Source organism: Lipotes vexillifer, unplaced genomic scaffold (assembly GCF_000442215.2).
Source record: "Lipotes vexillifer unplaced genomic scaffold, Lipotes_vexillifer_v1.1 scaffold830, whole genome shotgun sequence".
Lineage (NCBI taxonomy): Eukaryota > Metazoa > Chordata > Mammalia > Artiodactyla > Lipotidae > Lipotes > Lipotes vexillifer.
This window is the reverse complement of record NW_006786980.1, coordinates 918,689-933,304: the sequence shown is the minus strand read 5'-3', so window position 1 is coordinate 933,304 and position 14,616 is coordinate 918,689. Positions and strand designations below refer to the sequence as shown.

The 14,616-nt window shown below is 37.6% G+C and overlaps 1 protein-coding gene across 2 annotated transcripts in view; it reads right to left on the bottom strand.

The window, feature by feature from the left end:
* The window catches only part of ASPM (assembly factor for spindle microtubules), a 67,676-nt gene that overhangs the window by 15,628 nt on the left and 37,432 nt on the right, over positions 1-14,616 (bottom strand). Inside the window, exons 17-18 of one of the 2 annotated variants that reach the window (XM_007459663.1) lie at positions 13,868-14,062; positions 1,141-5,847 (exon numbers count right to left, since the gene is read on the bottom strand). In XM_007459663.1, the coding sequence (XP_007459725.1) occupies positions 1,141-5,847; positions 13,868-14,062 (4,902 nt within the window). The remainder of the gene's footprint in view (positions 1-1,140; positions 5,848-13,867; positions 14,063-14,616) is intronic. The other variant, XM_007459664.1, reaches the window with a different exon arrangement.

Genomic DNA, 14,616 nt, shown 5'->3' with positions numbered 1-14,616 from the left:
CTCCTGGCTAGCCGCCCGGCATCCAGTTCAGTCCATCTTCCACATCCCTGCCTGAGTAATGTGTTTGTTTGTTTTCGGTTGCACCACATGGCTTGGGAGATCTTACCTCTGTGACCAGGGATTAAACCCGGGCCATGGCAGTGAAAGGGCTGAGTCCTAACCACTGGACCGCCAGGGAAATCCCATCTGAGCAATTTTTAAAAAATAAACTATGATTCTGGTCTTCTCCTACTTAAACTCCTCTAGAACTTCTTTTAGTCCAGAGGATAAAGACTAAACTTTTTCTGTCTTACACAGCTGCCCACATCTCACTCCATGGATCGCATCCTGGTCGCAGGTCACCCTTTACTGCACACCTGTTCTCTCTCATTTTTGAACTCCGTGTTACCTCCTACAGCTGGAATACTCCTTCCATACATTTTATTTGGCTGTTTCCAGTTCGTCCTTCAGCTTAACATCTCAATTTAAATCACAGGGACTAGCTTAGGTTTCTCTTCTCTGCATTCCCAGCAACACACATTTCTCATTCTGAATTATCATGAAGAAATTTCCATACACTGAGGTATGGGCAGGTCATTCTGGCTAATACAGGATTTAATTTGAACTTTATGTTAACTAGAGCAGCCTCTTTTGTGGCCTATTAAACATATATTGTGTATCTGCTTTAACCATTAAAGAAAAGAATGCATTTAAAAATCAAAATGGATTAACTGTGGTTCAGTCATCCACAGTGGAGCCGGGTGGCCATTGTGGATGTGGTTTCAGACATGTTCCTACATCACTGAGAAATTGAACTGTATCAGACTCAAGGACACCACCAGCGGTTCTCAAAACAATATCTGCTCACAGCTGCCAGCTGCAGCCTGATGGTCTCAAGGTCTCTGCTTTTAACTGTGCAACCATAGTTGCAACAAGCTTAGGGTGTCACACTCAGAACAATCCCAGTTCTGTGCCGTCTTCGGTGAATTATTTTTGGCACCCTTTGCCCAACCTCAAAAATGTTCCATTTTGGAAGGTAAATGAAAAGGCCACGTAAACTAAGTATTAATCTTTACAACCTGCTTAAGCTCATTTTATAAATTCTAAGAAATACTGGTCAAAGAAAGAATGAAAGCTTTATTTTTTTCAATATATAAATACCTGGATTTTTATGGTGCTATCTTTAATTTTCTGAAACTTCCGTTTCTGTATAAATCCTTCCATTCTAGCTTGAATAACGATAACACTGCTTCTTATTTGTAAATAAACTTCTCTTTGACGTTTTGCAGACAAAAAGGCTCTGTGGCAATTTTGTAAAACGACTGCTGCTTCTCCATCCAATAAAAACTGTTTTCTGGTTTGCCTTCTCCTGAAATACCGCTGTAAAGCGATAGCCGCCCTCTGCTGCTGAATGAATCTTCTTCGATACACAGCCATCTGAAGGAAGGACTGAATTCGCACGGCAGCACGCTTGTGCTTTTCCAATCTTGTGACCATTTTACGAAAAGCTTTTTGAATTGTTCCTGCAGCCTTTCTTTCAGAATGATACTCGGCTTCCTGTAAGGGACCAACCAGAGAAGCTTTACACCGCCTTTGAACCATAAGTGCTGGGCTTTGGCCAGCGTCATACTGAGTTTCAGTTCTGTGACAGCAGAATGCAGATTGGGCAGCAGGGATTGCCATTTTTTCTTCGGGCATGTTTTTAAATTTCTGTCTAACTTTCACGCCGCTAAAAGCAGCCTGAATAGGTCTTACAGATTTCTGAATGGCGAAAAAATTTTTTCTTTCCATTTTTACTCTGGCATATGACCTGTAATAATTCTGTATAACAACAATTGCCATTTTCTTTGCCTGATAATCCACTCTGGCCCTGTACATTCGGTAGAATGACTGAATTCGGGTGGCAGCCAGGTGCATGAGTTGGATATCCCTTCGTGCCTTAAAGCCTCTGTAATAAGACTGTATACAAATGACTGCCTGGGTTTGCACTGCAACTAGTGTTCTGTACCTACTTTGAACAAAAACTACCTTTGCTCTAAAGTGGAGATGGTGCTTCCTAGTTTTAAAGGCTCTAAAATGCTTCTGAAGAGTAATGGCAGCCTGATGCTGCTTTTCCTGAATCTCTCTCCTTATAATCATATCCTGAAAGTCTGCTTGGACACAGGTTGCTGCTTTCTTGAGTACATTGTGTTGAAGAACTTTCTTTTTATTGGCTCTATATCTTTCTTGTATTACTTTTGTAGCCCACTGAAGCTTTTGGTAGAAAAAGTACTGTCTGTACATTCTGTATGTGCTTTGTATTATGACAGCAGCTCTGTGCTTTTCCCTTAAAAGCTGTCTTGCTTTCATCCCCTTATAGGCAGCCTGAATGACCACTGCAGAATGCCTTTGTTGGACATAATGCTCTCTTTGCAATTTTGCAGCTCTGTATGCTCGGTAATGTTGCTGAATGAGAATCGAGGCGTGTTTCCAGGTCTGAAAGGTAAGGTGTGTTCTGTGCATTCTGAAAGTGGCCTGGATGAGGGCTGCAGCCCTGTGCGTCACCTGTAACTTCTTCTTTACCATCAGCCTTCGGTAAGATGGCTGGATTGTAATGACTGCCTTCTGTAACTCCAAGAATTGGTGCAAGTGATGTTTGGCACAAATGGTGGCTCGATATTTCCTCTGAACAAAAATAGCAGCTTTCTTGAGGGAAAGGAACCTTTTCCTCATCACTAAAGATCTAAACCTGCTCTGAATCAGGGTTGCAGAGGCATGCATCTTTTTCAAATGTCTTCTGGTTTGCATACCCCTAAATGCAGCCTGGAGGACCACAGCAGAGTGTCTTTGCTGGAGGTAGAGCTGCCTCTGCAGCAGTTCGGCCCTGCTTGCCCGGTATCGCTGCTGGATGACCCGCGAGGCGCGCCTCCAGGCCTGGTATCTCACACGTGCACGGTGCCTTCTGAAAGCCGCCTGGAGAATGGTAGCAGCCCGGTGCATCTCTTGCACCTTCTTCCTCACCACCCACCCTCTGTACCAGGACTGGATTTTGAGGGCTGCCTTTTGTAACCGTAGTAACTGTTGTAAGCAATGCTTTGCACAAACATTAGCACGATATTTTCTCTGAATCCACACAGCGGTATTCCTGAGAGACAGGAATCTCCTTCTCATCATCAGAGTCCTAAATCTCCTCTGAGTCATAGTGGCGGCTGAGTGCATGACTTTTAAGTGTCTTCTAGCTTCCATCCCCCTAAAAGCAGCCTGAATGCAGATTACGGAATGTCTCAGTTTGTTATACCTTTGAAATTGTATGTTCCTTTCCCTCACTGCCCGGTACTTTTGCTGCACCATTCTTGTCACCTTCTTCAACTTATTAAAATAAGCTTGTCGTCTGTGTCTTCTGTAGTGGGACTGGATGAGTGTTGCTGCAGTCTGCATCCTTCTCAGGGTCTGTCTAACTCGTCCTCCTCTGAAACTGGCCTGGAGAATGGTAACAGCTTTCAAAGTTGTCAGGTACTTTGCACGTTGAGTTCTACCCTGATGATATGCTCTGTACCTTACCTGAATTATGACGGCTGCTGTTCTCATTTGATGATATCGCCTCCTTGATTGCTGCATTTTAAACATGGCTTTAATAAGAGTGGCTGCTGTGTGCATGTGCTGAGTCTGTCTTCTTACTGTAACACCTCTATAAACAGCTTGGATTTTCACAGCCGCCTTCTTTAAAGTAAGATATTCCTTACGCTGACAGTTTGCAATTTTAGTATCTCGATACCACCTCTGAATTATAACAGCTGATGCTCTGTAGGTGGCGTACTTCTTTTTGGTTTGGTAAGCTCTGTAACTAGATTGTATAGCGGCTGCCGCCTTGTGATGCTCCTTTATTTTTTTCCTCACTCTCATACCTCGGTAAGCTGACTGTAGGATTACTGCTGCTGCTTTGGTTTTCAAATACAAATGATGCTGTTTTCTCCCAGTACTGTAAGCCCGATAGTACATTTGAATCAGACAAGCCGCTTTTTTCATGGTTTTCCACTTATTTCGCTGCACGTACATTCGGTAGCACGACTGTATGAGGACAGTGCATTTGTGTTGCTTCTGAACCTGTCTTCTCACTGCTCTGCCCCTCCACGTGGACTGGAGCATCACTGCTGCAAGGCGGAGCGCAGCGTACTCCATCCGTTCCCTCCTCCCTGCAGCCCACGCTCTCAGATGTTGCTGGATGATGGATGCTGCCGTTTTTAACAACCCGAACTCTTTCTGGGCCTTGGCCATTCTGAAAGCAGACTGAATCTTCACTGCAGCTTGATGTTCCCTTCTGATCTGCTTCCGAACTTTCCAGCCACGGTAAGCGGACTGTAGAGAAATCACAGCTGCCCTTGTCTTTAAAAAATGTGTTCTTATGTCAGAAAGAGTCTTGTGTGTCCTGTACCATCTCTGAATCTTGAGAGTAGACTGAAGCACAGATTGATATTTCATCCTCTTACTGTAGCCTCTAAAAGCAGTTTGAATTTTAAGAGCAGCTGCAGATTGTTGTTTGATTAGCTGGCGTACCTTATAACCTCTGTAAATGGCCTGCAAGCAGATAACTGCTCTTTTGACTTGCAAGAAGTTCTTCCTCTGATTGACCTGCGCTTTGTATGCACGATAGTAACTCTGAATGATAACAGTTGCTTCATAGATTTTCAGGTAGTACAGGCGCATCTTTCTCATCCTGAAATGAGACTGTAGTGAAACAGCAGCTTTTCTCTGCAACCTCACTTGCTTTCGAACCAGGTACCCTCTGACAAAAGCTTGCAGTTTGATGCAAGATGCCCGCAAGTGATCTTCTCTCTTTAGTGCAGCTGCTCTTAAATGTAAATATTGTTTACGAGTTTGCTTCATCTTGACAATGGATTGTAACTTCACTGCAGCATTTTTTAGCCTCAGAAATTTTTTTCTGGAAACATAAGCCCTGTAATATGATTGAATCCTTATAACAGATGTGAGGATGTGAATAAACTTTTTCCTGGCCTGCATTCCTCTATATGCAGACTGCAGAACAATGACAGCAGATCGTGTCTTCTGGTAAGAAGCTAGAACTTTCTTGGCTGAAATGTAAGCTCGAAAATGAAACTGAATTACAAGGGCAGCTTTCTTCATCTTCTTATATTTCTGTAATTGTTGATGCTTCCTTATGTGTGCCTGCAATCTGATAATATTTTTCTGAAGGTTTAGAAATCGAAGTCTGTCCTGTCTCATTCTCCAGTATGACTGAAAGACACAAGCGGCAGTGATCTGTTTGCGTAAATTACGAGCTTTCATTCCCCTGAAAGCGGCCTGTAGTCGGATGGCTGCAGCCCGTTTCTGCAAATAGCTGGTGCGCTCAACCTTTCCTTTCAGATATGCTTTGTAGTACTTCTGGAGAGACAGGATAGACTCTTTTTTCCTTTTATATAACTTTTGGGCTTGAAAGCACCGAAATCTTGTCTGAATGATGACAACACAAGATCTAATATGAATGTATTTCCGTAATTCTCTCTGCATCCTGTACCAGGATTGTATGACCATGGCAGCTTTCTCTTCTTTAACCTGTTTCCTGACACACCGCTCTCTAAAAGCTCTTTGCAGTGTTACTGCAGCTTCTGTTTGTAACTGCATTTTACGTTGCCTCCATCTTCTGAACGCAGACTGGATCATAAGGGTTGATGATCTTAGCATTTCATATCTCTGTTGATCCTGCTTTCTTCTTAAACAAGCACGCCAATGCCTCTGAATTGTAACTGCAGCCCAAAGGTATCGTTTGTAAGAAGCAACAGCAATGATCATTCTTATCCTAGATTGCAGGATAATTGAGTAATATTTCAGCTTCAGAAACTGTTTTCTAGTGGAATATCTTCTCCAATATCTCTGAAAAAGGTAAGAAAGGACACAAAGTAAAATAGACACATATTTCTATACTTAACACCCTTGAAAGTATTAACATTTCTAACATTTTGCTTAAAAACAAAGACATTAATTTTAAAAGCGATATATTTTTAAAGAAGATACTTGTCTCTTTTGTTTATAGTTTAGTTTCTGTGTTGATACAACTGTAGCCAATCCAAACTAATGATATTTATATGGCATTTGTATTCAGGAGACATAAGAAATATAAACAAGTTTATGCTATATTAGAATAATATATTAGAAGATTTAAAGTGAAACTATAGTAATATTCTGCTATCTATTGATTCTAAGTAATTTCCTATGAATGTATCTCTGGATCTTATATTTTCCCCTTTTATCAAGATTGCTAAGCTATCTTATAATGATTGAAAACTGTTTATAGGAGGGACCCTGTGTTACAGGCCTGGTAACGTCAACACAGGATTTTGAGAAATGTCACTGAGCCATAGCACTCTGAGTCAGTATTTTCATTAAGAATAAAATTTAGGAATTATAGATACATGGTTAAAAAGTAGGATTCTGGAAAGACTTGAGAAGTAATAAAGCTTTTTCCTCTTGCTTCCTTCCCAACCACCCCACGTTCCCTAACTCCTTAGTTATCCCAGCAACATGCGAGCTACGAAGTCTCAAGTGGATCCTGGCTACTGGTCATCAAGCTCTGGATGTTCTTCTCGCAATAAGACCATTCCTTTATCCAAAACACTCCAAATATTGCTAAGATGTGGCAGGGACTAATGGAAGGATTAAAAGTCTCAGGAAAAAAACCATCAAATATACAACTAAGAACCAAATGGGAATATTAGAACTGAAAACACAATAACCAAGACAACAGCAACAAAAAACCTCACTGGCATGGCTCAGTAGCAGAATGGAGATGACAGAAGAATCAATGAACTTGGAGATCAATACAAATTCTCTAGGCTGAACAAGAAAGAAAAAAATGACTGGGAAAAAAAAGAGAAAGAAATGTCTCAACAAACTAAGAGTAGAGGGGAACCTCCTCAGTATAATAAGAACATTTACACAAACCTACAGCTATCATCAGATTTAATGGTGAGAAACTAAATGCTTTCCCTCTTAGACCAGGAATAATACAAGGATGTATCCTCTCACCAAGCCTATTCAGCATCTACTAGAGGTCCTGCCTAATGCAATAAGAAAAGGACGTAAAAGCTATGCAGACAGAGAAGAAATAAACCTTTTTTTGTTCATAGATGACATGATCATTTATGTAGAAAATTCAAAGAAATGACAAAAAAAAAACTCCTGGAATAAGCAATTATAGCAAATTTGTAGAATATGGAAACATTAACATTAGTAGCAAAAAAAAGAGAAATACTTAAGAATATATCTAACAAAATATGCACAAGATGTGTCAGAGCTACAAAACTGTGCTGAAATATAACACAGAATATCTAAATAAATAGAGATATATCATATTCATAGATAGGAAGGCTGGATTTTGTTAAGATGTCAGTTCTTCCCACCTGGATCTATCAATTCAATGTCATCTCAATCAAAATCTCATCCAGTTACTTTGTGGACACTGGCAGACTGCTTCTAAAGTATATAAGGTGACACAAAATACCCAGAATAGCAAATACAATAGTGAAGAAAAACAAAGTTGGAGGACTAACATCATCCAACTTCAAAAGTTATTATAAAGCCACAGTAATTGAGACAGTGTGATACTGGCAAAATAAGAGAAGAATAGATCAATGGAACAGAATAAGGAGCTCAGAAATAGACCCATGCAACATAGTCAACTGATGTTTGATAAACAAACAACACAACTGAATGGATAAAAGATAGTTTTGTCGGGCTTCCCTGGTGGCGCAGTGGTTGAGAGTCTGCCTGCCAATGCAGGGGACACGGGTTCATGCCCCAGTCCAGGAAGGTCCCACATGCCGCGGATCGGCTGGGCCCGTGAGCCACGGCTGCTGAGCCTGTGCGTCCGGAGCCTGTGCTCCGCAACGGGAGAGGCCACAGCAGTGAGAGGCCCACGTACTGCAAAAAAAAAAAAACAAAAAAAAGATAGTTTTGTCAACAAGTGGTACTGGAAGAAGTAGACATCCATATGAAAGAAAAGTGAGTCAAGCACTAACTCTTAACCTTTCACAAAAATTAACTCAAATAGATCATAGATCTGAATGTAAAATGCAAAACTATAGAACTTCTGAGAGATAACAATAGAATATCTAAGTAACTTTGGGTTTGGCAATGGCTTTTTAGATATAATGTCAAAAGTATAATCTATGAAAGAAAAAAAATTGATGTCAGAGTTTATTAAAATCAAAAAAAAAATCTGCCCTGTGAAAGACTCTGTTAACAGAACAAAAAGATAAGCCATAAACTAGGAGGAAATATTTATAAAATATAAATCTGATAAAGGGTTTGTATCCAGTTATACAAAGAACCCTTAAAACTCAACAATAAAGAATTCAAAAATGGGCAATAAGAATTTTAAAATGGGGAAAATATCTGAATGCTTCACCAAAGAAGATATACAGATTGTAATGGCATATGAAAAGATGCTTAACATCAAATGCACTAGGGAATTGCAAATTGAAACAGCAATGTGATGCCTATACACATCTATTTTAATGGTAAAGTCTAAAACAGTGACAACACCAAATGCTGGCCAGGAAGTGGAGCAACAGGAACTCTCACTCATTGCTGGTGGGAATGCAAAATGGTACAGCCACTTTGGAAGACAGTTTGGCAGTTTCTCACAAACCTAAACATAGTTTTGTCATATGATCAAGCAATCCCATTCCTAGGTACCTACCCAAAGAAGTTGAAAACCAAGTCCACAGAAAAACCTGCACACAGGTGTTTATAGCACCTTTATTCATAACGGCCCCAAATTAGAAGCAACCAATACGTCCTTCAATAGCTGAAAGGATAAAAACAACTGCGGTACATCAATATGATAGAATGTTATTCAGCAATAAAAAGAAACAAACTATCAAGGCAGGAAAAGACATAAAAGAAACTTAAATGCATATTGTGAAGTGAGAGAACCTATCTGAAAAGGCTACATATTGATGAGTTCAAATTATAGGACATCCTGGAAAAAGCAAAAGTATAGAGACAGTAAAAAATCAATGGTTGCCCAGGATTTTGCAGAGGGATAAGAGACGAATATGTAAAGCAGAAAGGATTTTTAGGGCAGGATTTTTGTCAAAGCACAACTATACCACATAAAGAGTGAAACCTATGGAAACTAAGGACTTTAGTTAATTACAATGTTCATAAATTGCAAAAAGCGTACTATAAAAAAAGAAAGCAAAGCAACAGAAATGAAAAGCATCTGCATTAATAGGATATTATTCTCATGTACTCTTTAAAATATTTATTATGATCGAAAGCAAAACTTATAACATTGCCTGATGTGATTTTATTTGTACGTAGGTTTAATAAATGAGACCGCTAAAACATAAAAGTGGGGGGAGCAAAGGGACCTAGATAGTGGTAAGTTTTCTACATTCCATTTAAAGGGATAAAATATTGATTCTAAGTAGATTAAAAGTTTTTTAACCTGAAATGCCTATAGCAACCAAAGAAAGGCAAAAAAACAACCAACCAAACAAACAAAACCCAAATAACCAAACCCCTGTACAAGGGGATAAAATAATAACTAAAAAGAAAAAAGATAAACTAAAATGTAACACTAAAATGTCTTCAAATAATTGAAAAGACAGGAAAGGGTAAAGAGAAGAATGAAAGAAAGTGAACATTCAGAGAACTAAATAATAAAATGATAGACCCAAATCCAAACATATTGATAAATATCTGAAATATAAATGGCATAAATCATCAATTAAAAGACAGAGATTTTCAAAACATAAAAACTATATGCTGTCAAGACTTTAAGCCATATATAATGATGTAAGCAAATAATAAGTAAAAGAAAGGAAAAAAATATACCCTGTGAATGATAATCAAGTGAAAGCTGAAGTGGTTATAGTAAGAGGATGCAAGGTTGACTTCAGAGCAAAGAAAAATTTGAAGGATAAAAAAGGAACATTACACAATGATAAAAAACGATTAAAAAATTTCAACTCACCAATGATAAAAAATGATGATAAAAAACAAAACTCAACTCACCAAGAGGACATAAAAATTCCAAATGTGTATGCACCTAACAAAACATCTTCAAAATACATGTAGATAAAACCGAAGGGAGAAAGATATACCCACAATTATAGTTAGAGACTTAAATACTGCTCTCTTGGTATAAGACTAAATAAACAGAACACCAGTTAGGATATAAAAGAACTGTTAAATATCATCACTCAAGTAGATCTAATTGACATTTATAGAACACTCCACCCAACAACAGAATACACATTCTTTTCAAGTACACAGAACATTCACCAAGATCAAAGACCAGCAAACTCTGTCTGTAAAAGGCCTATTGATTAAGAGAAAATAGCTGCAAATCACTGACAAACAACTTGTACCCAGAATATAGAAAAAGTCTCAAAACTCAATAAGATAAGCTCTCAATTATAAAAATAGGCAAAAGATTTCAAGAGATACTTCATAAAGAAGATAATCGAAAGGCAATTAAGCATTTGAAGACATATACATAGTCATTAGGAAAATAGAAACTAAAACCAAGACACCACTACACATCCATCAGAACGACTGAAAAACATAGAAATCCATGTTGCTAAGGATATGGAGCAATTAGCATCCTTACACTTTGGGGGTGGGCAGCAAAGTGGGTTAAGCCACTCTAGATACAGTTTGGTGATATCTTATGGAGCTAAACATACACTTACCAAATGACCCAGCAATCTCATTCCTAGCTGTTTACCCTAATGGAATGAAATCACCTAAAACTGGAAACAATGCAAATACCCCTCAACAGATTAATGTATAATCAAATTGTGGTACATCCATACAATGGAATACTATTCAGCAATGAAGGAGAATAAACCACTGATACATGCAACAACTTGGATGAGACTCAAAGGCATCCTGCAGAGAGAAAAAAAAAAAACAGTCTCAAAACCTACCTACTGCATGGCTCCATTATGTGACATTCTCAAAAAGGCAAAACTATGGGAATATAGAGCAGACCTTGGGTGCCTGGGGCTGGGTGAGGAGGGAGAAAGGACCGCAAAGAAATAGAATGCAACAGTTCTTCTGGGAGATGGAACTGTTCTGTATCCTGATTGAGGTGATGATTTCACAACTGTGTTTAAACACATGTGTATGTGTGTTTAAATCTGTGGAACCACACACCAAAAAAAGAAAAGCACATTTTACTGAGGGTTAATTTAAAAATTAAAATTTTAATTTTAATCAATGTAAAGTTAAAATTTATTAAATTAAAATTTTAAAAAATTTATAATATACCTAGGAACAAATGAAGATATTTAAGACCTCTTGCATCAGATTATAAAACCATTTTAGGAGACTTTTAAAGAAGGCCTAAATAAATAGGAAATAAATACCATGTTTAGTAGCTAAAGATATCAATTCTAACTAAACTGACCTATTCAATTAAATCTCAATCAAATTCCCATATTTTTTAAACTTCAGATTCAAAATGTGTGAAAATGCAGAGGACTTTAGAATAGCCAAAAACTTCTTAAAGAAAACAAAGAAAGTTTTATCTACCAGACATCCAGATTTCTTGTAAAGCTAGAGTACATGGCTCACTGGTAGACAAAAAGAACAATGAAATAGAAAAAAACTCTGGAAACAGAACCACATATATAAGAATATTTGATGTATGCTAAAGATAACACAGCAGGGCTTCCCTGGTGGCGCAGTGGTTAAGAATCCGCCTGCCAATGCAGGGGACACGGGTTCGAGTCCGGGTCCGGGAAGATCCCACATGCCATGGAGCAACTAAGCCTATGAGCCACAACTACTGAGCCTGCGCGCCTAGAGCCTGTGCTCCACAAGAGAAGCCACCGCAATGAGAAGCCCGCGCACCACAACAAAGAGTAGCCCCCACTCGGTGCAACAAGAAGAAAGCCCGCACGCAGCAACGAAGACCCAACACAGCCAAAAATAAATAAAAATAAAAAATAATTAAAGATAGCACAGCAATGAGGCAAGTGTGGTCATTTCAGTAAATTGTAACTGAAACAATGGCTATCCATAGATACAAAAAGAAAAATGGTCCCTAACACAAATCATATGCAAAAATTAATTTCAAGAGAGATCTAAATGTGAAAGACAACACATTAAAGGATTCAGAATATAATACAGGAGAATACCTTCAAGTCCTTAGGTTGAAAAAACACTCCTTAAATGGTTCAAAAAAAAAAAAAACCACTAACCATAAAAGAAAATTAAGAACTTTCACTGAAGACATAAAACTATAAACCACGGTCTGGGAGAAGACATTTAAAACGCACATATCCAACAAAGGTCTGATAACCAAAATAGATAAAGATCTCTTACAAATCCACAAGAAAGCAAACAATCAAAATAAAAAACGGAAAAAAAGATCCTTGAAGAAACACTTCACGAAAGAAGACTTTCAATATGAAAATGTGTTCAATGTCATTCATTATCAAGGGAATGCAAATTAAATCTATTCTAAGATACCACCGCAAAACGACCAGAATGGTGACCAGGATGGCTAAAATTAAAGAGATAATTTCCAAGTATTATAAACAGCTGGTGGTGCTATAACCACCTTAGAAAAGTCCTTGGCAGTATGTACTAAAACTGAAATATATATACTCTAAGACAAACAGTTGTACTCGTAGGTATATGCCGAACAGAGTGAATATATTTCACACAAAAAGGCACATTTATAAAAGCTTTAGTCATAACAACTCAAAACTAGAAAGCCAGATGTCCATCAACAACAGAACAGACAAATAAATTGCAGGATATTATAAAATGAAAGTTAAATCACAGTTACACTCAACAACACTGATAAATCTCCACACATTTCATGTTCAATAAAAGAATTCACACTGTCTGAACCCATCTATGTAAAATTCAAAAAACAGGCAAGACAATATTAGAGCATTTAAGAAAGATGTATAGGAAAAAGGCATGATTAGCATACATTAGAATAATGGTTACCTTCGGCTGGGCTGGGGGATTAACTGATTGAGAAATGCCTTCTGAGAGGCTAACAATATTCTATTTCTTGACCTAGGTTGTGGTTACATAAGTATTCACTTAGTGAAAAACCATTAGGCTCTACATTTGTGTTTTGTGCAATTTTCTATGTGTAATATTCCACATTAAAAAAAAGGTTCAGAGAAAGAGAATTTATTAAATCAGAATCTCTCACTTTCAGTAGTAGTAGCCAGAAACAAATCTCCAAATTTATAAAATAGATTAAATTCAATGGCATTTACATAGAGTAAATTTAAATAGTACACCTCTCTGATGTTATTAAAATAGAATGTAATATCAAAGACTAACATTTGGATGTAAGGAATATGTCCATTAAGTAAAGTAGATAAGTACACAGAACATTCAAAAAACTTTTTTTTTTTTTAACTCAGTAGAAAAATTACATAGGCATTCTATAAACTGATTATAAGTAGTATTTCCAGCACTTGCCAACTAAGTGGGCTGGAGAGGAAGATGTACACTGTTATCCCCAAAGAAGTTTCCAGGACTCATAGTAAAGATGAAAAAGAGAGTGTGGCTGGGTTTATGGATATACAAGGTAGAAGGGTACAGTGTGCCAGCATAACCCACAGTGGAAGATTGCAAACCTCTAATGTAAAACAAAGAAGACAGCACGGGGTACAGAATTAGACTGTTCCCTCCTTCAGAGCAAAGGAGGTGTTTCGATTTGTTTGACCCTTATGCTGAACACAGCCAAGAGTTTTACATGTAGTAGGGAGGTATCAAATATTTGTTAAGGTTAAGTACTAGATAAAATATAGAAGCCTAAAATATAATAATTTAAAACTTTATCATATTTTACTTTCTTAAAAATGTCATTAAACCTTTTTAAATTAAAAAATTCAGAATACTATACCTGAATAACAGATGCTGATTTATTTTGAACTTTTTCTAGTTTTTCCTTTTTTAACATTAATAATTTTCTCTTTGCTAAGAGTCTTCGCCAACATTTCTGAATGACCAATGCTGCGTTGACCTCCTTTTGGAATCGCCGTTTAGTTAGAAAATTGATTACAGCTGACTGAATAATTCTTGCAGCTTTGTCTCTCTTCTAAAAAAAAAAAAGCACTTAATCACTTAAGACCCTAAACCATTATTTGTAAGAAAATCACCTGTTAAACATTAATCAAATCGATCCTGGAAATAAAATGTCCCCCAGACTTTTTGTAAAATATGCTCATCTTTGGAGTATAGACACTTCTGGGCATGTTGAAATAGATGATATATTGTTGAACATATTGAATAGACGTGCAGATATATTTATATGATAAAACAAAGATTCCTAGGAAATATCATCCTAAGATAATGATCACAGACATGTTTGATTTATCACAGATCATCGGTAATCAATATAAAGTCAATTTAAATGTGGTATGTGTCTCAGATTATGGTGCCGTGAATTCATGTGTGATTTTTGAGAAAGGGATGGATTGTAGGAGAAAAAAAGAGACTCTAAAACAAAATGCTTTACAGTATAAGGTGGTACTGTTTTGCTACAATTTGAAGAAAGAAATTCACAAAAAAGGAAAGGCAAAATACCCTCCTTTACCCCCAGAATACATTGTGGCTTTAAGCCATAGAGGCTGAAGAGAACAGAGTACTGGG